At 34.4% G+C, this 27,507-nt stretch overlaps 1 protein-coding gene across 1 annotated transcript in view; it reads right to left on the bottom strand.

The window, feature by feature from the left end:
• Positions 1-27,507, bottom strand: part of EPHA5 (EPH receptor A5) — a 273,566-nt gene that overhangs the window by 172,477 nt on the left and 73,582 nt on the right. Inside the window, exons 3-4 of the mRNA XM_082729161.1 lie at positions 25,455-25,587; positions 214-369 (exon numbers count right to left, since the gene is read on the bottom strand). Coding sequence (XP_082585287.1) covers positions 214-369; positions 25,455-25,587 — 289 coding nt within the window. The remainder of the gene's footprint in view (positions 1-213; positions 370-25,454; positions 25,588-27,507) is intronic.

The raw sequence follows: 27,507 nt of genomic DNA, 5'->3' as shown, positions 1-27,507 counted from the left end.
GGAAAATGAATGCTTCTAACAGTGAGTAATAAAAGAGGCTCCAACTTTTCAGTCCTTACTTAAGAAAATCAAAATTCGGTTAAAAAAAAAAACTATTTTGGAAGATTAAACATTATGCCTGTTTTAAGGAAAAAAGTAACAGGATGTAACAGGCTCCATCATGCTCTGTCTTCAAAGTGGTGAACGTCACTAGATATCAGTGGGTTTCCTTACTTGTGCATGCCATTGTGGGTGGATCAGACTCCCTCCTGAAATAATCCTTTTCACAGACACAAGAGGTTGAAGCTTCCTCATGGGTATAACTGTGAGGTGGACATTTGCTGCAGCTCTGGCTGTGAGGTGAGGCTTTGAAGAACCCCGGTCTGCACACTGTCAAAAGAAATAAGAGACTAAGCTTTTCCCTGGAACAGATGCGGTGTTTTTTTGTGAATAATGTCATTATTTTGACGAGTAGACACAGATCACATATAACACAATATTGCCATTAATTTCAGAAATGTTTCATAAGCTTCTGAATCATAAATACCAGGCTATTCATTCAGATAATCAAATATTTAAGGATTTAAATTAAACATGTCTGGACTGTGGGTATTTTTAGTGATCTTTATGTTGCAGGAGCTTATAAGAAATGATATTACAAAAGATAAATACTTAGATGTATTTAAAACTGAAGCAGGGCTTTGAGTATAATTTTCATTGATGGTGTTATTCACGGAATTTTGTGGGAAAATAATAATTTTACCCTATGCTTATAGAATGGTATGGGACATCATAGGTCCTCAAAAATTAGTTATTGAATTAATAAATTAATTAATTGGTGGATGTTAAGAGCGTCACAAATTTTGTTGGATTTGGGAAACTGCAGGGATGAGCTGGTGTATCATTCACATTATATTGACTTTAGGGGAGTCAGATGATAGGCATTTACTTCACATTTTACTCCATTTTAGGACTTTTATTTGACTCGACATGCATCTATCCTAATATCAGTCATACTTATACTGTACAAATTGTAATGATCTATAAAGGGTAGAAACTGTGTCTCATTTAATTTTGCATTCATAATAATTCTCACAGTGTTTGACCACAGTAGGTGATTATAAATTATCACGTAATGCATAAATGAATGAATGACATGGCCTGAAGATTGTAACTGAACTACTCAGAATCACGTAAAGAAAGTGTGCTCTGGATATTTGTATTAACATTTCTGTTAGTCTTCAAGTAAGTGCTTGCAAAGTAAATCTTTTTATGATTCTCATTCCCTAACCTTTTGAATCTTTCTTTCTTCTCAATGGCTAATAAAGTCAAACTTTCATTCCAGTTGCCCAATATGGGCCAAAGACACCAAATTGTTGGTTTGATTACTTTTTAGGGTTTAGACTACATAAAATTAATCAACTATATATTTTTTTCTATTTTCAAAACTCAGTACATACACTTAAGAACATTTATTCAAGCATCAATGGAAATTTGCTGAAGCTCAAAGGTGAACTGATATTTCAACAGGAGTTTTTGATAGACATAATGAATTTGGGCTAATTTTCATGTGCTATAAATGATTTGGGGTTTTAGTAATCCATGCTAAGGCTTTCTGCCATCACCATGAATAATCAGGAATTGACAAAAATGAGAAGGTATTTTTCAGTAGATCTAATTATAGAGATAGCAAAGCCTTAATGCTCTTATAAATTCAGAGAGAATGTGAAGGTATTTGAAAGATAAGAAGAGCTTTTTGATAGTATTAGGGACATTCTTGTAGTTAAATGGTTAGGAAAAGATTTAAAATATTATTTTTCTTATAATAGGATTGCTGTAGCATCAATACCATTCTTAGCTAAGTTATCCATTTTTTCTCCTTTTATCCTCTTCAGTAAAACCATTTTCACTTTAAACATTATTTACTTTCAAAGACATGAAGTGTCAATCCACAATTCTGCCTATTTGGAATCTGATGATCATTTGTGAACAAAAGCCAGTCCTTTTATTTTATTGAATGCTTTTTAACCTAAAAACTTATTTTGCTATCATATATAACACTTAGTAACCCTCCATGGAAGCTTTGGAAGCTAATTAATATAAATGTAAATAAAAGTACATAAGTGTATCTTTCTGGTCAGTAGTTCAGCAAAATGCTTTCAGCAGGTGTAATGGGCCAAAAATTTTGCTCTGTACTAGATTACAGAGGTGAACAACATAGAAATGGCTCTGCCTTTGTGAGTCTTAAAAGTACTGCATGACTAATTATAAATAATGTTATGATAGAAAAAAAAGAAAGAGCATGGAAGTGAACATTGGCATCTAATTTAGATTGGGATGTCAAAAAAAGACTTCCTTAGGAAGCTGTCTTTGTTGAGATGTTAAAAAAATTAAAAAGGAAGCATATCCATTTTACATTGGGGGACAATCGGAGCGTATTAAACTGCATTAGAAGGGCAAATTCTTTGCAAAGGACCAAAACAGGGAAGAAATAAGGAGATAGAAGAAACTGAAGAATTGGTAAGTATGAAAGTATAATTAAAGTGGTAGAGATAAAGTTAGACAGGGAAAAGGACACCAGACCACACCTTACAGGTTTTATTATTTGAGGTCATGATAAAATTTTAAGCAGGAAAATACTAGGATGACAATGATGTTTGAGACATCACAGCGTAGCACTGTGGGTAACGGAGCGGAGAGGAGCAGGGATGGAGGCAATCGGACCTTTGCCTCTGTTGCACAAGAGAAAAGAGACCCTTGTGTAACAAGAGTGGTTTCAGTGGTGATAGATGAGAGTAGGTGAATTCAGGTGATCAGTCTGAGGTAAAATCAACGAGGATTCACGGTATATTTCATGGTCAGATGTGAGAGGGGAAACCCTATGGATGACTCTGAGGTGTTTGGCTTAAACTGCCCAGGAACTACGGGAGCCATTTTCTCAGAGAATGTTCGATATGAAATGCATTTGGAGGAAGATAGTAATTAAGTTTGAAGTGGTCTTTAATTTGAGGTGGCTAGAGAAATCCAAATAGAGATCGAGGGAGGAAAGCAGCGTACTCAATATTATCCAAGAAAAAACTACATATATATGTAATTATTGATTGCCTTCAGATCATGGCCTGGAATCCAAATGGTACATACAATGCTGCTAGACAACCTTAGCATTATTTCCTTAGTTAACTTTAGTTTTTGGCATCAACATGATGATTTTGTAGCTTCTTCTCTCTCTTCTTACTCCTTAGAAGCTCTGTTCTTTTGTGATTCCTAGCTGGTTACATTTGTCTCTTTGCTGAGAAAATGGAAATCATTAGAGGAACTTGCTTATTTTCCTGCCACCAGATCTCCAAACCTAAATGCACTTGTAGCCACCCTCTCTACCTTCTTCCCATTAAAACTTGCTTATTTTCCTGCCACCAGATCTCCAAACCTAAATGCACTTGTAGCCACCCTCTCTACCTTTCTTTTTTTTTTTTTTTTTTTTTTTTCCCTCTCTACCTTTCTTCCCATATTTTTGATTCTATCGAAGGAAAATATCTTTATTTTAATTAGGAACCTCATCTCTATCCTCTGTGGGTAATATTTGAAGTGTCTACTATTCCTGCTACATGCTCAGTCTCTCTCAGTCTCTTTCTTTTAGTTTCTGTCTGTCTGTGGTCTCTCTCTTTCTCTCACCTAGACATTCACATGAGCCCAATACAATATTCCAGAATTTTTCAATGGAAACCAAGTGAAGCAAAAGAAAACAAATAATAACCATAAACTATCAATCTCATTTGATCTCAGTTTACCCTGTAGCTACCAGTTTCACTTCCCTACAGAACACAATTTCTTAAATTACTTTTCCATACACGCATCTCTAGTTCCTATTTTAAATCACACGTTGGCACAATCCACTCCCTTAAACCTGTTTTTGTTAAGATTGCAGTCATCTTGTTCCCATCCTTCTCAACAGCATTTGATCATGTCCTTTTTGGGAAACTCCAATTAATTTTACTACAAAATGCTAGCAAAGTCTACAAGTTTCCACACAATATCTAAGAATTCCTTAAAATGTGGTCTCTTCCCACACTCACTATCTCCAACCATACTAACTTATTTATAATCTCTTGCATTTGAGAAACTGTTATCTGTTTCTAAATTTTTCAGGAAAAGCATCCCAGCCAAAAGACAAGAAGTGTAAAGTTACTGGGGGAAAAAGTTTGCAGTCCCTGATAAGGAACTTGGATTTATTCTGAATGCATTTGGAAAACACAGATTACTTTATTTTTTCATGGCACTCCTTTTGTCACACACTGTGGCAAGGAATATTTGTATTGGGGTTAGAATATAAAAATTGTGCTTGACACCCTAAAGCTACACATATTTAGGGAGATAATAAATAAAAACTAATAATCAAAAAAAGCAAAATTGATCTTTTTTGCATCTTAATCATGACATCACTGAACAAATAATCATTTAGATGAGTGGTAATATTTCTTTAAACTCCAACTCTATATGTTTCTTTTAAAATAAAGGAATATTTGGAGTGAAATTATTTCAAAATGACAATTGTACATTACCTAAAAATTATTTAGAAAATATTATGCAAGTCCATTAAAGTTGAACAAGGAGCCGGAGACAAAAACTGCATCCTATGTTCCATGAGACTGACTTGAAGGAAAGGAAACTATTTTTTTTTTTGAAGGAAAATGTTTTTAATAATTCCTATTCTGTCCATGCTTCAAGGTTCTTTTTAAGTGCTACCTTTTATATGATGTTTGTGATCATCTCCGTTGCCACATACTCTTTCCTTACACATCTTATAGGGCTACAGATTATTTATTGAACATCTGTCTTTGGCATATAGCACAAATTTTGCCATAATTTTCTGTGTATTAACTCGTACCTGCTTTATATAGAGTTGGAAAACTCTGTATAAACATTCTAAAGAATGGAAATAGTTCATTAGCTTTTCATTATATGTAGCATAATTTGTTGTACTGAGTACATATTCTTCAGTATTTATTGTGTAAATAATACATTTCTGTCCTTCTCAGAGTGTGCATGATATAGCAGAACTTAATAAAAGCTGATGAAGCTAAATTATTTAAATATTAAGTCTTGGCAAGTAAATAATATGTCCTATATCGACGTCGGCTACTTTAGAAGTTTTGCAAAACCTGCCAACATTCCAGCTCTCATATTTATCACTTAGAAAACAGGGCTGTTAATTATATCTATTAAAATAATTTTAAAAATCTAAACAGAAAAAGCACGTCATCAATATATGAATTTCAGTTGTCAAATTTGTGAAAAGGTGTTGCCTAATCTAATTAGAAGATCTAAAAAAGTTCTCAAAATTACTAAAAATGGTTAACCTGATAATTTAGGGTTTTTCCTATACTTTTTTTAAAAAAAATACTTTATTTATTTATTTGACAGAGAGAGACACAGCTAGAGAGGGAACATATAACAGGGGGAGTGGGAGAAGGAAAAGCAGACTCCCCACTGAGCTGGGAGCCAGAGGCAGGACTCGATCCCACAGCCCCAGGATCATGACCTGAACTGAAGGCAGCTGCTTAATGACTGAGCCACCCAGATGCCCATAGGGTTTTTCTTATACTTATTACCAATTACCAATTAGATTACTTTTAATGTGTAATATATATATATATATATATATTACACATATACATATATATATATATTTTTTTTTTGTCTTAAAGGTTCATCACCCTTGGGATACCTAAGTGAATTCACTTTACAATTCAAAATCCAGAAACAGAAGCACAGTCACCAAGAAAAAAATAATAATGTAGAAAATACTGTTTTAGTAATTTAGAATACTATTATTCTCCCCACTACGATTAAAATACACAGATGATCTTAAATAGAATATGCACTGCCTGTTTTTGTCTATATCGTTTGATAAAATTAATCTTCAAAAGTGTTATTAGTTTTATCTTATTATTTTTTATAAGAATGAAAGACAATCACTTTGACAATATTTTTACTACAGTTCTATTATAGATGAATTACCAGAGGTTATTAGCAAAGTCAAATTTACTTTTTAAGCAGATCTTTCAAAATGAAGTGGCCATAGGATAGTTTAACCCAAATTTAAAAGATGTGTTTATTAAGAAAAACAGCATAACACAACATGCTATCATAAAATTGCAAAAAAATTTAATATTTACTCCAAAATTAAAAAATGAAAGCAGATCTTTATATTTAAAATGTACGCTCAGTGTAAAAAAAATAGGTAATGAGTTAAAACAATGGTACATTAAAATAGATCTTAAAGTAGGAGCTCTAAAATTTAGCAACATCTCTTGAATGCTTACACATAGAAATAGGACAAAGAGCCTAGTCAAGAATCTAAAATTCCTGGCTAGTTTGAATATAACTTTAAATGGTAGAAAGCAATAAGGCTGATTTTAATATTAGAAAATAATATCTGAGAAGAAAAAATACTATTTTTAATTAAAATAAAAGTTTTACAGTTTTTTATAATAATAGTTAACATACAGTTTTATATTGGTCTCAGGTGTATAATATAATGATTCAACAATTCTATACATTATTCTATACATTATTCAGTGCTCATCATCATAAGTGTACTCTTAAACCCCATCACCTATCTATCCCCCATCTACCTCCCTTCTGATATGATTTATTTTAAATGATTACCCTCAGTTATTTTTTTTCCTTCCAACAAGACCATTTTTTATTTGAAGCATACTTCAGAATATATGGTTTTAAAAGATATATCTAAAACATTCCATTCAAGAAAAATAGAATACACATTTTCTTTGACTACACACTGAAGAATTCCTTGGTTAAATTACATAAAAATAGACATAACATAAATTTGAATATTACAAATTCAAGAAAACTGAAATCATACTAGCTATATTTTCTAACCACAGTGATATAAACCAAATATCAACACTAAAACAAAGCTGGAAATCTACATTGTAAATATTAAATATTAAAATATAAATACTAAACAACACACTACTGTACAAGCAATGAGCCAAATAAGAAATAAAATAGCAAATCAAAATATGTCTCAAAATAAAAGAAAAAAATACAGTATTCCAAAGCCTATGGCAAAAACAAATTTTAGAGTGAAATTTATGCTGTAAACTCATATTAAGAAAAAAAAGTTCAAATAAACAATTTCACATTATACTACAAGGAACTAGAAAAAGAAGAGATTTACCTGAAATTTACTAGATGAAGAAAATAAAAAAGAAAAATCAGAAATAAATAGAGACAAGAATAAACAACAACATAATATTAAAAAAATAATGATTAGTCTTTTAAAAAAATAAATTTGGCAATGCTTTAATGACATTAAGGGGAAAAAACAAACAAAATGAGAAATGGAAGAGAAAACAATACAACAGATAACCACAAAAATGCATAGTATGATAACAAATTGCTATAAACAATGATATAATAACAAAGCAGATAACTTAGGAAAAAAATCTGATAATTACCAAAACAAACAAACAAACAAACAAAAAACCCACACAGAAGTTATCATAATTGAATCATGAATCTTGAATCCAAAAAATAGGAAATATTCTTAGACCAATAACAAGCATAAAAGTTGAATTAGGAATCAAAAATCTCTCAGCACAGAAAAGCCCAAGACTACATGGTTTCATTGGATTCTACCAAACATTTGAAGAAAATGGTTGATGACAATGTTTATCAAAATCTTAAATAATGGAATAGAGGGAACCTATTCAAAATCATTCCATGAAATCAGTACTACAATGATACCAAAGCAAAATAAAAACCATAGAAGAACAAAAAATGTCAAGTTTGTCTGATATAAGTATTGTTGCTCTGACTTTTCTTTTGATACCCTTTGCATAATAAATGCTTCTCCACCTCCTTGCTTTCAATCTATAGGTGTTTTTAGGTTTAAAATGAGTCTTGCAGTGCTTGGGTGGCTTATTTGGTTAAGTGTACAACTCCTGATTTTAGCTCAGGTCATGATCTTAAGGTCATCAAATTGAGCCCAAGTCAGGCTCCAAACTGAACATGAAGCCTACTTTAGATTCTCTTTCTCCCTCTCCCTCTGCCCTTCCCCTGCTCATGAGTTCATGTGCATGCACTTCCACTATCTCAAAAAAACTAAAATTTAAATTAAAATTAAAAAAATAAAATGAGTATTTTGTAGGCAGCATATAGATGGGTCTTTTCTTTTTCTTTTTTTTTTTTTTGTGGTCATTTCTAATACCCTATGTCTTTTGATTGGAACGTTTAGCCCATTTACATTTAAAGTAATTATCAATTGGTATGTAGTTATTGCCATTTCTACTTGTTTTGTCATTGTTTCTGGAGATTTTCTCAGATCCTTTCTTGTTTTTGTTACTTTTTGTCTCTCCTTTGTATCTCTTCTTTTAGTCTGAATGATAGCCGAGCTGGATAGAATATTCTTGGCCACAGATTTTTCCTTTTTAGCACATTGAATATGTCATGCCACTCCATTTTGTCTTACAAAGTTTCTGCTGAGATATCTCCAGCTATCCTTTTATGTTTTCTCTTACAAATTAAGAACTTCTTTTGTCTTGCTGTTTTTAAGATTTTTTTCTTTATCACTACATTTTACAAATTTAATTATAATATGTCTTGGTGTTGGCCTGCTTTTGTTGATTTTGATGGCAGTTCTCTGTGCCTCCTGAATCTGGATGTTGTTTCCTTCCCCAGATTAGGGACGGTGCTTGCTATTATTTCTTGAAATAAAATTTCTGCTCCCCTTTCTCCCTCTTCTTTTAGGACTCCTATAATACAAATGTTATTACATTTGGTGGAGTCAGTGAGTTCCCTAAGTCTATCCTTGTGTTGCATAATTCTTCATTTTCTCTTCTGTTCAGTTTCAGAATTTTTCCATTATTTTGTCTTCTAAGTCACTAATTCATTCCTCTGCTTCCTACAGCTGGCTGCTCATTGCATCAAGCCTGTTTCTAATCTCACTTATTGATTCTTCATCTTAATTGAGTCTTTTTTAGTTCTTTTATCTCTGTGGTAAGGGTCTCACTAAAGTCTTTTATTTTTTCCTCAAACCAAATGAGTATCCTTATGATTGCCGCTTTAAATTCTCTACCAGGCATGTTCCTTACATCTATTTTGCTTGGATCTCTGGATGTGGCCTTATCTCATTCTTTCGTTTGGGATTAATTCCTCTGTCTTGGCATTTTGTTTAAGTCTCTGCCTTTTCCTTTGTGTTAGAAAAACCAGTTATGTCTCCTGCTCCTGAAAGCAATGGCTTTATGAAGAAGTCATGTGTTGCCCAGGGACTGGCACTTCAGGGAGTGTCTCTGGTATGTGCTGTATGTACTCTGCTATTGTGTTTTGGCTGCTCTGTTCTTCACACCATTCATCTACAGAGGCTCTCCTTGCCCAATGTAGGCAATGTTTAGTCCCTGGCCCGAATGTGGCAAGTTTTAACTAGATGTGCTCTAGTCTACTTGTAGAATGAGATCTGACACCTACTCCACCAGAATGGAGGCCTGGCCAAACTCTGGTTGGGAGACTTGGAGTGGGCAGGGTTTGTGTTGGCCTCCTTGGGGAGGAGCCTGCTGCAGTGAAACTGAGACAAGCGTAACTGAGAAGGGCAGTTTCAACAGAGCAGGGGGGTGGGCTTGGTGTAAGCAAGGTGGCAACCAACCTCAGCACTGTGCTGCCGCCTCCCATCAGTCTTGGTGGCTCTGTGTTTGTGCTGAAGGGCAGGACAAGGAACTGGTGCTGACCAACTTCCTTGTTCCTGAAGAAGTATCTCTGGGAACACTGCCTCTCAGGGATGTTCTCCTCTCCAAAAGAGTAAATAATCTCCCCACTGTGTGCCCCAGGCCTTCTTCAGATGCCTGCTTCAATGCTATCTGCCTCTGGATTGTTCCTCCTTCTTCAGGAGTAGGACAGTACCCCATCTGGCTGTATCCCAGCGAAATCCACCAACCTTTAAAATTCCAGGTTTTAAGTCCCGCTGTGAGAACTCATGAAATTCAGCTCCTCTTGTTTTCCAAACCAATGATTGTGGGAAAAGGTTCTATTTGTTCATTCCCCTTGTGTTGCTCTCTGCCTAGCCCTTCACCATGACCACAGCTCTTTCCCTCTGCAGAAGCTGTGATCTATTTCTCCTCTAAACCACATTTCCACACTTCCTACCTTCCTCAATGACAAATGACCCCTTCTCTCCCTTTAGTTATAAAATTTGTTCCGTCAGTCTTCTGGCAGATTTCTGGAGTATTTAGGATGATTTGGTAATTATCTCGTCGTGTTTGTGGGCTGAGAGGAGCCTATGGTCCTCCTACTCTGCTGCCATCTTGAGGACTTCGTCCAGAACAAGACCACTATTGTTAAATACATTAAATCTCTATCTCTATTTATACTTACATTTATAATTTAGCCTTGTCAAATATTGATAGAAGCCCCAATAAATTATATGATATTTATAAATGAAGAGTAAAATTAATTCCTAGATATCCTTTAGGTATTCATTTGTTCAATATATGTAATGAGCCAGGCTTATGTGTCATGAACCGTACTGGACACTGGACATGAATACATAATTAAAACTCATTCATTGCTATTATGCCATTAAATAACTCATTCAGGTGTAGCAAATTACTTATACATTGCCAGGCACATATTTAAGGTTTCATTAATTGATATTGTTTAGTATTAATATATATATATATATATATATATATATATATATATATACATTTTTTTTTAAAAAGCACTCAAAACAACAATTTAAAAATAACATTGTGGGGCACCTGGGTGGCTCAGTGGGTTAAAGCCTCTGCCTTTGGCTCAGATCATGATCCCACGGTCCGAGGATTGAGCCCCTCATCGGGCTTTCTGCTCCGCAGGGAGCCTGCTTCCTCCTCTCTCTCTCTCTCTTTACCTGACTTTCTGCCTACTTGTGCTTTCTGTCAAAAAAATAAATAAATAAATACATTAAAAAAATAGCCTTGTGTGTGTGAATGTGTGTCTTATCTGTATAGAGACAAAAAATCAAGATCCCCCAGTAAAAGACTAAACATTTATAATACAATTTTATCCAGTTAAAAATAAAATACAGATGTGTAACTTTAGGAACTGTTGTGGATTATATTACTTTAACATTTTAATGTTTCTACATCTGTAGCTTTTACACATCTTTTATACAAAATATAGTCCCTATTTTATAGAAATGCTGTATCATATAGTGTCAAAGTCCAGTTATAATACTGACCTCCCTCCCATAGTTCAGCTAAGAAACTCGCCTTCCCTGAACTTCAGAACAGAAGGGAATATCCTAAAATTTAGTAAAAATGTATTCTGTACCAATATCTCTTCCTGGTTTACTTCTAAGATTAGAACTTATATACTTTATAACTAATAGCTAGCAAAGTTAGATAATACTCAAATATTACTGAAGAAAATATGTATCAATATAACCAATTTATGAGATAGCTAGTATGGAATGTTTGTCTTGCTCAAGTAAAGCATGGCAACTTGGCAACATGGACTTGCTTAAGATACAGTATCTAAAATATGAGGCTCCTTGTGTTTGGAATAGACTGACACATGACCCCCTCAACTGTGGACAGTTGTAAATCATAATATTATCACTTTGTATTTCTAGCTGAATATCCATTAAAAGGAAGAAACAATTTCAGTGAAAGACTTCTTCCACTTATCTATATAAGGAAGAATATTTACTAGAGATAATAGAATTCATGATATCTCTCCAAGCAGAGGTTCTTTTTTCTCCTTAGTTTCTAATGCCTTGAACTCCTCTACCATAATAAACGTAATACATAAATTTAGAATTTTATTTTAATTATCAGTTTTACTAGGTATTTTTCATATCTCTAAAATTTCAATAGCTACTTGAGGTGTTAGGCAATTCTGCTCTCCCAAACAAATAAATATGAATCAATTCAGGTCAGCACATTTCAGTAATAGTGTGTGTAGGATATATATGGCAGAGTATGTGTATGGGCAAAACACATTTGATATTTGTTCACATACTTTCTATTTGATTAATTTTTTAATTAGACAAAGATTTAAGAGTTAACAAGCAAAATTAGTGTTTGTAATTATTTTATAAGTTTAGAGAAAGCTATATATCTATGCTTCTGAGAATAAATTTACTATGGAAAATTGTATGAAAGGGGAAATCTATAGACACATGCGTTCTTACTAAAAACACAACATAAAGTTTAGCACTTGTTTATTGATGAAAGGACATATATTGATAAATGGACATATATTACCTTCTCTAAATTAAAAGGTATCCAAGTGTCCCACTTAAATTTTCTCTCATTTCAGGCGCAGATAATTTTTCTGTACAAATTGTTGGAATCTGTTGGAATCTGATGACATCTACGCCTTTACACTTTATTTCACGTTGAATATGATAAAATTAAATATTGATGAAATACCATGAAATAATCTTGTGTCAGCCTTTAGTGTTTTTTTCTTCATTATTGAGTGGTTTGATCCAAGTGCTTTTCTGAAAATTATTTGTGATAATATGTTTATTGCCTTGATAAAAGGGATGTAGTATTTAAATATTAAGCTAGATGATTTATCCTGTAATTGAAAGAAAACCTTATGCTCTGAGTATTTGATTTAAAGTAACCATTATTTCTAGAATCAGGTAGTGAAAGCCAGTTTGTTTACCTCATGTCTGTATGGTCATAAAATAAGCCCAGTTATGAATCACGAAGGGAATATGTTCCTCTTAATGCAATAAAACTTCCAAGAAGGGATAAAAGCATCCAACATGACCTTTGTTATGAAAGTATATTCAGCGTCTGGGCTCAGGGTCATAGCCTTGACAGCTAAGGTAAAAATAGTGTCTTCTGTTATGAACATTTCTTCTTCTACCATTGGACATTACAGCTTAGTTCAGTAACTCAGAAAACAATACTGGCTGTATAACAAAATTATATTTCCTTTGATATGATGAAAAAGTACACATTAAATATGTACTATTTTAGAATGAAGAATAAATCATTATATGTAGTATAAATGCGTTAGTGATTACATTTTTCTCTTTAAAAATCAAAGAACTACAACAAAAGGAAAATTTATTCCTCAATATAGTCACAGAATTACTGCCCAGATTGATCATAATTTGAATTTAAGAAAATATTAACAATGTAGATCTTTAAAAAGCATAGATAGATGTAAAGAGATTAACTGTAACAAGTGTCTGAAAACTATAATTTGCCTTAAAACAGAGGAAATTTTTAAAAATTGCCCTGATGATTTGTGAGAAAGTGTACTTGGAATAGAAGATCTAGCTAATTTTTAGCTATTTATATAAATACAATTAAGTATAAAGAACACATTAGTCATGCAGTTGCTTTAAACCAGCTTTCTGCAAATTGTACACTGAGAATTAAAATGAATCAAACCATTTTATAAGTGTTCAATTCATATCTATGAGATACTTTTGGGGTTTTTTTGTTTGCTTTTAAATTGAAGTTCTGTAAATTAGCAAAAGCAACTGGTTAGTACAGTTCATTTTGTAAAAGCAGTCATCTAGTTGTCCCTAATTTTCAGTGTGTAAATGTCCTACTGTGTCTCAAATTAAACAATTTCAAATGTCAACATTAGGGTCAAAATTCTTTATTCACAGAATAGGAAATTTAGGCCCAAAATTACCTGGTAAAGAGTGACCTTTAAAAATTTACCTTATTTCTAAAACTTTCACCCAGGCAAACTCTCAAATACGTTTCATACCATCATATATTACATTATTTTTATTTTTCTATGTGTAGCTCCCATATTTTTTCTTCTTAGTTTATTATGACCAGTGCTACAGAATTACTCAATCATTCCTAGCATTTATTTATTTTTATGTCCTAGCTATCTGGCAATCTCAGTTTCAAAACGAGAATGGGGCTTGGCTTTTTTTTTTTTTTTTTTTTTCCCCCAGAAGCCAGAGCTGGAAGAAAAAGAAGCCAGAAAAACAATAACTCTAAATGATTGATTTCAGGGATGATTAGAAAGCTGTTTCTTTATTTTGTAATAAGAAAACTTTTAGACTTTCAGGTTACAATCATAGCCCATATTAGATTATATTTTAAAGCATATTCTCTTCCATTGTCATTTTATGATGATCACCATCCTGCCACTGTATCACCAAACATGCTCTCTTATAACCACATCACATAAAGATAATAACAGTAGTCATGCTAATAAAACAAACTGACGTATTCATCGTGTCCACTAGTGCCAGTCAGGGAGTGGAATGCTACACAGATCCATATCATTTAATTAGCACAATCATGATATGAAGTCAGTGCATTAACATTTCCATTTTATAAATGCAAGGCAAAAATAATATGCTTAAAATCTTACAACCAGCCTGTATTAAGTACAGAATCTGGGAATTGAGTCTGGTAACACACCTAAGCTTTCTTTCTTGTTCTTGAGTAATATTCTCTACCTAGCTGACCATTCTCAAGGACTGAGGACACCTTAAGTGTATTGTATGCAATCTCAGGTAATCTGAACTAATATTAGCCAGATCTTAATTCACTACTTTTTTTTCCCCCCCTCATTACTGTACTCTCCATGGTGCTGGTTCTTAACTCTTTCAGTCCATGTGGACACACATTCTCTTCTCTTTGGTTAGAAGAGCATAGACTTCAAGGTCACACAGAGTCGAGTTTAAATATTAGCAATGTTACATTGTATGTATATGACCCTTGATAAGATATTTTATAACCTTGAATCTAAATTGAATTATCTGTAAAATATGGATCTTTGTAAGGATTTAATTGCAATATATGTGTATATTATAATTAAATCCCATCACATATATATATGTGATATGTAGCACATATGCACCTCTTATGTGTAGCACAAAGCTTGATACTCTTTAAAAAATCATTATGATAAATACTAAGATTAATATGCCAACGTTCATTGAATTTCAGTTGTCTGTGTATCTATCTGCTTCAGTTCAAAACAATATACCTCTCACAGTGCCAGGACTGTAGAACTGGCCATGACTTTGGAAGTGACTGCCATGCATCAGAACCAACTCATGCACGTGCTAGGCTCGTACATAACACTTGGCAATAATTCCTTTCACCTCCCTTTCTTTTTCCACTGAAGGAGCCACACTAAAACTTGAGTAACAGTGAAAGACAAGCCTGCATAAGGAGAACCTAAAGTGTAAAAAAAGAAAAGCATTTCAGGACTTTAAACCATTTAACCAAGACACAAAACAATTGAATAGCCTGTCTAAAATCATACGGAAACTAAGGGCTAAAATTTTGGTCCCTGATTCCAATGTTATACTTTCTCAAGGGTATTATTAAACTGTTCTCAGAAGGATCATAAAGAACATTTAAGACAAAAATAAATCTTACAGAGCCACATACTATGGAAATTGTTATTGTTTTTGGTGGTGGTGGTGTGAGCCTTTACTCCTTCAACTGTTTCTCTTATCTCAAACATCTCACAATTGTCTTTACTAATGTCATCCCCTCCAGACTTAGATGGACATCACAGTATCAGCAAGCCTGAGAATAATATGCATAGACAAATTCAAAATGTTCAGTTCATTTGAATTTAAAACTTTGAACTTTTTTTCTAGCATTTTATTACAATCAGGCCTATACTTCTATAAGGCTAAAATTTGACCCATTTTTCCTTCCTCAAACATAAAAAAAAAAATTTCAAAGTTTGATAAGCTTTGTCTTTGTGGGCTTCTAGAAATGTAGGATATCTTAATTTTCTAATAATTTTACAGCATATTATGATTTTAGGGAAACACTTTTTCGAAGAAACTATAATTTTAATAAAATGGATAACTAATCTAAAAATTACAGGTGACAGAGGCTGATGAAAGTGTACGTATGTTATAGAACCTCAAGTTCTATGCTTTTTCCTTCCTCCTTTTTTTTTTCATTTTTACATCATGAACCTACAACATTGATTTACACTTTCACAGCATAAAATCTAAACTGAATATTGAAAGGACAGTATTTGTTATGGACTAAATATTTCATCCTCTAAAAATTCTTATGTTGAAGTCCTAATTTCTAGCTATTAGAAGGTATTGACTTTGGGAGGTAATTAGGGACAGATGAATCCGAGGATGGGGCCCTCAGGATGGAATCAATGGCCTTGTCAGAAGAGGAGGAGAGAGACATCTTCCTGTTTCTCTCTGTGTATATGCACTGAGGAAAAAACAAAAGCCATTGGGATACTGTGAGAAAATGGCCATTTGCAAACCAAGAAGAGAGCCCTTATGAAGAAATGAGTCAGCCAGCACCTTGATTTTTCACTTCTCAGCCTCCATAACTATTGGAAATAAATTCCCACTTTCTAAATTACCTATCCAGGATATTTGGTTATGGAGATCTGAGCTAACTTACTATTACTCAAAGAAATGTGAGTGGGGAGAGGTAGAGAGGTGGTTGGTTGTTTATTTGGAATAATATTGGCTAAAGTATATGTTTTAAAAATATGAGATCTTTGAAATCTCAATAACGTGCCTCAAGAATACCTCTCAAGCATATATGAGTTACCATACTATCCATGTTTTTTTTTTAAGGGTGTTTTATGTGATTATCATTTGTAATGATCCATTTTTATATCTTCAAGATGTCTGTATGGTAATGGTAAGATTTTTGTCAAAGAGATTACATCAAATAATGTTGGCAAAACATTTACTCTAAAAATTTCAGTTTATCATGCTGTAAAACGCTGTGTACATATGTGTATGTACATGTGTACATGTCTCAATAAGACACTCAGAATCATTCAATATTTTTCTACACTAAATCTCTAAGTCTGTCAAATCCACCGTCTTAAAAGGCAATGGATGAGGTAACCTAATTTCAAATGTCATAGAAAAGTTTTATAAATCTTAGCTGTCACTCTGGATCATTTGCACAAAGATTTTTAGACAACCAGTTATTCTATTCGTATAGAACACCACTCCTTAGTATCTCCAACTAACACATTGTTTTACAAATAGCGTATGTTATATAAAAATTATTTTATGTAATGTTATGTCCAAAGTTCTAGACAAAATATCTATGTCCATCATCCATTCTCTTTTCTCTGCTACCTCATTTCTAGTACACCTCTCGTCTTCTGTTTATTCCACTCTAGCACAAATGGTGGGGTTCCATGTGCACTTAGATTAATTCATTATAACAGTTTACTGAGTGTGATATGCAAGGCATGTACTATTCAGAGGTATGTATGATGGTGAAAAAAACAGGTTTCATAGGTTTTAGAGTAGGGATTTATGGCACAAAAAAATAGGAAAAACACACAGTGGTGGGGAATATAAAAGGGTCATGGGAGGCTGCATAAATAAAGTGATGCCTTTGTTTATATACGAATTACAAGGTCACTTAATGGATGAATTATGGATAGGCTGAGTATCATTGAGGATGAATGAGCAAAAATTGAGCAAAGGAGGCAACAAATTATCCAAGAATGAGCTTAGAGAGAGCATGAGTCTAATGAAGCAGCATACCTGCTATTTCATGGAACAGAAGGAGGCCAGAATGGCTGGATTAGAGTTGGTGAGAGAAAGTGTATTAAGGGATGTGGTCATATCAGTTAATAGACAACAGATCATGAGAGGCTTTGTAGGTTTTTGTAAAAACTCTTACTTATACTCAGGAAAGTGACATAACATGACTTTAAAGGATTTTAAAGGCCTCTGCCTTGAGAACTGACTTTAACAAATACAGGGGGAAATCAAGAGGAAAAGGCTGAGGCTGCTACAATAATTCACCAGAAAGATGATGCTGCTTTGGTTCAGGGTGGTAGCAGCGGAAGTGGCTTGAAACCTTTGGATACTACGTATAATTGAAAATAGAGACAACAGTATTTGCTAGCTGATTGGATGCGGGGAGTAGGGTAAGGAGAGGAATAAAGCATGACTTAAGAAACTAAAAGGGAGAAATTGTCAGGTGATATGGAGACGTTTGCTGATGGGACAGGTTTTCATGGGAACATAGGGAATTCAGCTTTAGATATATTACATATAAGAAGTATGAGGCATTCAGATGGAGGTGCCAACTATGCAGCTGGATAAATGAGTCTGGGCTGGAGTGATCCCAGAGTGAATGAGGACTTAAGGGATGGGACTGAATAAAACCTCCACGGGGATGGTGGGGAATGAAGGAGAGAGAGTGCATGGCCCTCCACGTTCCACATCCACCACACAAAGTTCTAGACACTGTCAGTTGTCGTTAGCTAGCAGGGTGCTTAGGACATAAAGATACTACAAAGAAACTCAAAGCATAGCTTTTAGCTTTTTACTTACTAATTCTTGTGTCTTCAGTTTTCTGAGGGATTACTACGATGTGCTTTAACTTCTTTTCCTCAGTTAAAACTCACCAAAAAACCCATGAGGTAAATAATACCATGTTTATTTTACACTTAAATCAACTACACTCTGAAACCTACCCAAGAGCAGAGCTGAGATTGAGACTGAGTTCTGTTTAGTGAGAAATCTGCCCCTTCAACCTGCTATTATTCTGTGTAGTTTCTTTTTCCTAGAAAGAATTCTGACTTATCTGCCTTCTTTCCCAGCAAGAAACTTAGACCCATTTTCTCTCTCCAACGTATCTTTTGTTTTCTGAAGGAAAATCCATACTCAGTCGGACTAAGTGTCAGCTGGCTTTATACTTTCAAATTTTTATTCAGAGATGTCCAGAACTAAATAATATCTTTTTTTTCCTTTTCTTTCTTAAATTCTACTTTTATTTTATTTTTTTATTATTAATTTTTTATTTTTTATAAACATATATTTTTATCCCCAGGGGTACAGGTCTGTGAATCACCAGGTTTACACACTTCACAGCACTCACCAAAGCACATACCCTCCCCAATGTCCATAATCCCACCCCCTTCTCCCAAACCCCCTCCCCCCAGCAACCCTCAGTTTGTTTTGTGAGATTAAGAGTCACTTATAGTTTGTCTCCCTCCCAATCCCATCTTGTTTCATTGATTCTTCTCCTACCCACTTAAGCCCCCATGTTGCATCACCACTACCTCATATCAGGGAGATAGTTGTCTTTCTCTGCTTGACTTATTTTGCTAAGCATGATACGCTCTAGTTCCATCCATGTTGTCACAAATGGCAAGATTTCATTTCTTTTGATGGCTGCATAGTATTCCATTGTGTATATATACCACATCTTCTTGATCCATTCATCTGTTGATGGACATCTAGGTTCTTTCCATAGTTTGGCTATTGTGGACATTGCTGCTATAAACATTCGGGTGCATGTGCCCCTTTGGATAACTACATTTGTATCTTTAGGGTAAATACCCAATAGTGCAATTGCTGGGTCATAGGGCAGTTCTATTTTCAACATTTTGAGGAACCTCCATGCTGTTTTCCAGAGTGGCTGCACCAGCTTGCATTCCCACCAACAGTGTAGGAGGGTTCCCCTTTCTCCGCATCCTCGCCAGCATCTGTCATTTCCTGACTTGTTGATTTTAGCCATTCTGACTGGTGTGAGGTGATATCTCATTGTGGTTTTGATTTGTATTTCCCTGATGCCGAGTGATATGGAGTACTTTTTCATGTGTCTGTTGGCCATCTGGATGTCTTCTTTGCAGAAATGTCTGTTCATGTCCTCTGCCCATTTCTTGAATGGATTATTTGTTCTTTGGGTGTTGAGTTTGCTAAGTTCTTTATAGATTCTGGACACTAGTCCTTTATCTGATATGTCGTTTGCAAATATCTTCTCCCATTCTGTCAGTTGTCTTTTGATTTTGTTAACTGTTTCTTTGCTGTGCAAAAGCTTTTGATCTTGATGAAATCCCAATAGTTCATTTTTGCCCTTGCTTCCCTTGCCTTTGGCATTGTTCCTAGGAAGATGTTGCTGTGGCTGAGGTCGAAGAGGTTGCTGCCTGTGTTCTCCTCAAGGATTTTGATGGATTCCTTTCGCACATTGAGGTCCTTCATCCATTTTGAGTCTATTTTTGTGTGTGGTGTAAGGAAATGGTCCAATTTCATTTTTCTGCATGTGGCTGTCCAATTTTCCCAGCACCATTTATTGAAGAGGCTGTCTTTTTTCCATTGGACATTCTTTCCTGCTTTGTCGAAGATTAGTTGACTGTAGAGTTGAGAGTCTATTTCTGGGCTCTCTATTCTGTTCCATTGATCTATGTGTCTGTTTTTGTGCTAGTACCATGCTGTCTTGATGATGACAGCTTTGTAATAGAGCTTGAAATCCGGAATTGTGATGCCACCAACGTTGGCTTTCTTTTTCAATATCCCTTTGGCTATTCGAGGTCTTTTCTGGTTCCATATAAATTTTAGCATTATTTGTTCCATTTCTTTGAAAAAGATGGATGGTACTTTGATAGGAATTGCATTAAATGTGTAGATTGCTTTAGGTAGCATAGACATTTTCACAATATTTATTCTTCCAATTCAGGAGCATGGAACATTTTTCCATTTCTTTGCGTCTTCCTCAATTTCTTTCATGAGTACTTTATAGTTTTCTGAGTATAGATTCTGTGTCTCTTTGGTTAGGTTTATTCCTAGGTATCTTATGGTTTTGGATGCAATTGTAAATGGGATTGACTCCTTAATTTCTCTTTCTTCTGTCTTGCTGTTGGTGTAGAGAAATGCAACTGATTTCTTTGCATTGATTTTATATCCTGACACTTTACTGAATTCCTGTATAAGTTCTAGCAGTTTTGGAGTGGAGTCTTTTGGGTTTTCCACATATAGTATCATATCATCTGCGAAGAGTGATAATTTGACTTCTTTGCCGATTTGGATGCCTTTAATTTCCTTTTGTTTTCTGATTGCTGAGGCTAGGACCTCTAGTACTATGTTGAATAGCAGTGGTGATAATGGACATCCCTGCCGTGTTCCTGACCTTAGCGGAAAAGCTTTCAGTTTTTCTCCATTGAGAATGATATTTGCGGTGGGTTTTTCATAGATGGCTTTGATGATATTGAGGTATGTGCCCTCTATCCCTACACTTTGAAGAGTTTTGATCAGGAAGGGATGCTGTAAGAACTAAATAATATCTTAAATTGTCCAGGGGAACATTTTTATTTTTCTCTCTTTACAATGCTCTTCAGCTCATCATGGCATTTTAATAAAAAATGATGGTGAAGATGGACAGGGACAAAATTAAAAATCATCTTTTGAATATAGTCGTTATGTCACAATATATAAAGATTCTTATTAAAATTCACTAAATCTATCATTAACGTAGGTTACTATTAAGAATATTTAAGATATCAGTACGCATGGTATTTCCAGTGATGAATGAATATAAAGAGAAAATAAGTCTAAGAAATAAGTATGTCATTATCTATATTAATTTTAATAAACATGTTAATAGACATTTTAAATATAAAAGCTGTAGTGATACATATTTATAATGAATCATTTAAACATCATCCAATATATCATAAGCATGAAGCAGAAATCAATACACCTTACAAAATCTGTCCTGTGTGCAAACATTAAAAATCTAATGGCAAAACTTGAGGGGAAAAATTTCTCTGAGTTTTCAAAAGCCAGATGTGTGATGGTTTCTTAGAACTGAGAGTCTTTCGTCCTATGATCAAGCATGCCATGCAGATTTGGCTCTGAGCCTGCAGACAAGGAAGGATTCTCAAATTATGATGTGGTTTGGACAATTGGAGTAATTTGTGGTTAGGAAATAGGACATTTGGGAGAACTTATTTTGATGATTTATGTCATATGTGTTTGCTCTACCCACATTTTAAGACTCTAGTCTAAAGAAATAAAAAGTTATAAATGATCTCAAGAAAAAACTAAATATTCTGGTAGATTTCCATTTATCTAAGCACACAAATAGTAAGAAGATTTTATTTTTTATAAACTATTTTCAGACATATTTGATACATAAAGTTGAAAAGAAAATCATTCCTGATTCTGATAAGACATATTTTACAGTGGAGTATTTCACATGAAGACTTCTAAGCACTTCCAAATATTTACATGTTGTGTGCTTGTTTTCTTTAAGGTAACAAAAAGGCGGCCTAAAACCAGGCATAAACTGAATCAACAGTCCACCCCTTAAAGTTTTTGAAAAGATATCTCAATAATTAATCTGTCTAGCCTTTAAAATCATTTTAAAATGCATTGTGATTTTGTCATAGTATTCAAAATTCAGTGGGAATTTTGAATTATATAAAGTGATAAGGATGTTTAAATGATTCATTGTAAATTCTATATGTATCACTACAGCTTTTATGTTTAAAATGTCTATTAACACGTTTATTAAAATTAATATAGATAATGACATACTTATTTCTTAGACTTATTTTCTCTTTATATTCATTCATCACTTATAATTTAATATATATAAATTATATTTATCCACATAGTAAAAATCAATACTCAACATTTGCTAAGTGCCAAAATGCCAGGTCCTTCATAAATGCTTGACACATATCATCACACTTGAATCCTTATTTCGTCTCTCACCATATGAGTCATCTTCTCAATATAACACTGTATATTCCCCCTTTTCCTGACCCCATATCTTTTATTTCCATAACTTCTGAAAATGAACTATTGTGATTCCTAGTCTATTTCAAATTAAATGCAATACCCCCCCCCACATATCCTCAATCTCTTTCTATATTCCCTTTACCTTTAAGCTCCAAAAACCATGATTCTTTGATGATGACACTAATTGTTCAGTGGTAACAGTGAACTCTTTCACATGCCCTCCTACCAAAGGGCCTTACTGTGTGCACCCCCTTGTTCTTCACTGTACTTTCTAGACCATTTTTCAGTAGCAGATTTCAGTTTTCACAGTGACTACTCCAGGACTGCCCATGGAGATCTACCTATTTATTTATGTATTTATCCATTCATCCAATCATCCATTCATTTTTTGAGACCATTTAATTTTTACTCTTAGCAAATTTCAGTCCTATGGTACAGTGTTATCTATTCAGCACACCCTGTTATCTCTTTTTTTTTTTTCAGTGTTCTAAGATCATTGTTTATGTACACACCCAGTGCTCCATACAATGCATACCTTCCTTAATACCCACAACCAGGCTCAAACATCTCCATCCCCTCCATAACCTTCAGTTTGTTTCTCAGAGTCCACAGTCTCTCATGTTTCATCTCTCTCTCTAATTTCCCCCAATTCAGTTTTCCTTTCCTTCTCCTAATGTTCTCTATGTTATTCCTTATTTTCCACAAGTAAGTGAAACCATATGATAATTGACTTTCTCTGCTTGACTTATTTCATTCAGCATAATCTCGTCCAGTCCCATCCATGTTGATATAAAAGTTAGTTATTCATCCTTTCTGATGGCTGCGTAATATCCCATTGTCCCTATGGACAATATCTTCTTTATCCATTCGTCTATTGAAGGGCATCTTGTCTCTTTCCACAGTTTGGCAATTGTGGCCATTGCTGCTAAGAACATTGGGGTACAGGTGGCCCTTCTTTTCACATCTGTATCTTTGGGGTAAATACCCAGTAGTGCAACTGCAAGGTCATAGGGTAGCTCTGTTTTTAATTTCTTAAGGAATCTCCACACTGTTTTCCAAAGTGGCTGCACCAACTTGCATTCTCACCAGCAGTGTAAGAAGGTTCCCCTTTTGCCACATCCTCTCCAACACTTGTTGTTTTCTGTCCTGTTAATTTTGGCCATTCTACCTGGTGTAAAGTGCTATCTCAATGTGGTTTTGATTTGAACTTCCCTGATGGCTACTGATGATGAACATTTTTTTCATGTAACTGTTAGCCATTTGTATGTCTTCTTTAAGAAGTGTCTGTTCATGTCTTCTGCCCATTTTTTGACATGATTATTTGGTTTTAGGGTGTTGAGTTTGAGGAGTTCTTTATTGATCTTGGATATTAGCTTTTTGTTTGTAGTGTCATTTGCAAATATCTTCTCCCATTCTGTGGGTTGCCTCTTTGGTTTGTTGACTGTTTCCTTTGCTGTGCAGAAGATTTTTATCTTGATGAAGTCCCAAAAGTTCATTTTAGCTTTTCTTTCCTTTGCCTTTGGAGACGTGTCTTGAAATAAGTTGTTGTGGCTGATGTCAAAGACGTTACTGCTTATATTTTCCTCTAGGATTTTGTTGGATTCCTGTCTCACATTGAGGTCTTTCATCCATTTTGAGTTATCTTTGTGTATGGTGTAAAAGAATGGTCAAATTTCATTCTTCTGTATATAGCTGTCCAATTTTCCCAGCACCATTTATTGAAGAGACTGTCTTTTTTCCACTGGATATTTTTTCCTGCTTTATCTAAGACTATTTAACCAGAGAGTTGAGGGTCCATATCTGGACTCTCTACTCTGTTCCATTGGTCTATGTGTATGTTTTTGTGCCAGTACACACCCTGTTATCTTTGAGAGTAAAAGCAAATGATGAGAGACCTGCAATGTACAAGTCTTTGTTTCATAACCTAGAGCCGACTATATTTTCTTTAACATTTACATTACATTTTTTAAATCTAAGTTTCTACCCAATTTAAGGAAAGCTGAGCTTGTGAAATAAGCTTTATATAGAAATGCCAAACCTAAACTCTTCTGGTCCTAATCAGTTGAGAGTCACTGATGCTTAGGTTTGCCCACCAGGGAAGCCAAAGTAAATATTTTCCATCCTCTTCTTTATTTAAACTGGGTACCATTCCCACCCTGATGAAACCATTTCCCAGTGCCTGCCATGGACATATTATAAAGGACTGGCCTGTGGCAAGTGGGTCAGCCCACTGAGCATCTCAGACTTAGAACTGCTAGATCTTGATTTGTGAAGCTCTGATTCTAAAAATCTTAATGTAACTTAACTTTCCCCTCCATTTGAAACTTCATAGTCCATCTAAAAATTCTTTTTAGTTAACAAATAACTTTAACACTCACAACACACATCTTTGGAAGTTAAAACATTATAGAAGGGTCTAAGATCAGACTGACTGACTTAAATGTACTAGAGGTGCCAGTGTGGTCTGTCCCTGCCTCTAACATGTTCTGTATCTTCCAAAGAAGCTCTGGTTCATTTGTCCCAATTCCTCAAGAATATTACAGGATGGAGATTTTCTGCTTCCTCTTGTTGGCTGGGTTCTTCTAAGTAATTAATAATTGTAAATGAACTATATAAATACACATATTATCAAGAATTAGACTTCATTTACTCAAAGTTAAAACTCTCTCGTACTTTCCTTATCATTTTCATCTAGCTTTCATACTGGTATGCAAAAAACTTGTTTGTATTTAAATATAATTAAAAGAGCAATTCTGACCCTTCTCCAAATCTTCTCTTGTCATTAAAACTAGCTATCCAGAGTACTGAGACTTGCAAGTAGATTTTTAAATAACATAAGAGCTCCGTGATTAATAGAGAACAGGTTTTTAAAGTGTCATCCAGTACCTCAGTACTAACATTACAGAAGCCTTTTTGTTTCCTTAATGCAAATATGTGAACGACATAGATTTTAAATCCATGTAACAGAACCAACATAGCCACTGGTTTAGTTCATGATTGACTGAAGGCTGTTGATGGCACACGACATCATCTACCTGGAAGGCTTTCTTCACACGGAATCGGTTCTCCAATAACTCTTCACTTCTATTTCCATTCCATCCAATCCCCTGCAGTCGAAATGATTCAATGTAACTTATACGACAGTCTGAATAAGGGGGTCTCACATTACACATTTTATTTTATTTTTATTTTTATTTACTTTTTAAAAAGATTTTATTTATTTATTTGACAGAGAGAGATCACAAGTAGGCAGAGAGGCAGGCAGAGAGAGGAAGGGAAGCAGGCTCCCTGCTGAGCAGATAGCCCGATGCGGGACTCGATCCCAGGACCCTGAGATCATGACCTGAGCCAAAGGCAGAGGCTTAACCCACTGAGCCACCCAGGCACCCCTACACATTTTATTTTAAATCACTTACTGAAGAGAAGTTATTTCCTGAGGCTTGAAAGTACATCAAGAGAATTTAAAAAGCATGATCAGCAAAAAGAGGCAAAGGGTATAAGGGACAATCCTCAGGTAGCTGCCAACTTAGGACTAGTCAGTGGATTTCATTTTACTAAAATACTCTATCTTTCCAAACTTAATATTTAATCACAGACTGGGGTGCCTGGGTGGCTCAGTGGGTTAAAGCCTCTGCCTTCGGCTCAGGTCATGATCCCAGGGTTCTGGGATCAAGCCCCGCATCGGCCTCTCTGCTCAGCAGGGAGCCTGCTTCCCCCTCTCTCTCTGCCTGCCTCTCTGCCTACCTGTGATCTCTGTCTGTCAAATAAATAAATAAAATCTTAAAAAAAATATTTAATCACAGAATAATAGTATATACATATTATTATTAATAATAGTATAGTAATATGGTATTACTAATACTATATAATTGAAATGTAGATTTAATATGATATATGATAACAGTATATAATATAACATATTATAGTATGGTATAGCATAACATATTATATTATTCTCAGGAGCCCATAAATAATGTGTTAAAAACATTAACTATTTTTCCTTTGTCCCATTGTTCTTGGTGTAAAATAGTTCTTAATTATACACTGTTGCACTGACATGGTGCTTGAGCTTTGAACCGGCAAAGCAAGCAAAAAAAGATTGGTGGTCCTCTTTCACTTGGCCTGATATTTCATCTGTTTTTGCTATTGTAATGGAGGGGATCTGATTAATATTTCTATAGTTCTTTGGCTGCCAGCCTTTGTAAACAATAATTGACAGGATGTCCAGCTAACTGAGGTAAAAGGCACAGATAAGAGAGACAAAGTTTTTTGCATATGATGAAAAACAAATTTATAACCAAAAGTGCAAATGGGAAAACAGTTTTAAATTGAGTTTACAAATCTGATGCTGTATGATATTTTCCTTTATGAAATTATTTGGATATAGGAACCCAGGAACTATCAATGTGGAACTGAGACTTTACATAGATAATAAAAAGTACATTCCAAATAGCTTTGGTGAATTTTCACATTCTTTTTGCTTTTTTAGTTGCTTCTAGCTCCTCCTAAGAAAAAGAAAACTACTGACTAAAGATTTCAATACATAGGATGCCTACAGGCAAGGTTCCAGGTTCAAATAAATTTTTTTTCCTAACCTAGAACAAAGAAGGGGAGAAACGGTGGGTGTGCTACTTTCACATCACGGGAGTGAAGATTACTAAACCACCACCACAAACTCTTTTGAAAGCTTAGATGTAGATGTCAGACTACAAAAAGCCTAGAAATAACTTCAAAATCTCCCCTCCCAAGCAAATTTGTAAATATATATAAAAATCTTATTGTCCACACTTTGTTTTCCCTATAGTTTTTCTTTCACTATATTTTTGAATGGGCACAGTGAAATTGAAATACATATGGATGAAATTTTAAAGATAAAATATTTTGAAGTAGCTGAGTCAAAGGAGAAAGGAGTCTATAAAGTCTAGAGAACAAAAGAGATACCGAGCTTTGTTTACTTAGCCAGAGATGTCTAGGTAGACAAAGTTGTAATTCTTTTAAATTGTTGACACATGATATCTTTGATTATT

This window comes from Mustela nivalis, assembly GCF_964662115.1.
Source record: "Mustela nivalis genome assembly, chromosome: 4".
Taxonomy (NCBI): domain Eukaryota; kingdom Metazoa; phylum Chordata; class Mammalia; order Carnivora; family Mustelidae; genus Mustela; species Mustela nivalis.
This window is presented reverse-complemented; position numbering and strand designations above follow the sequence as displayed.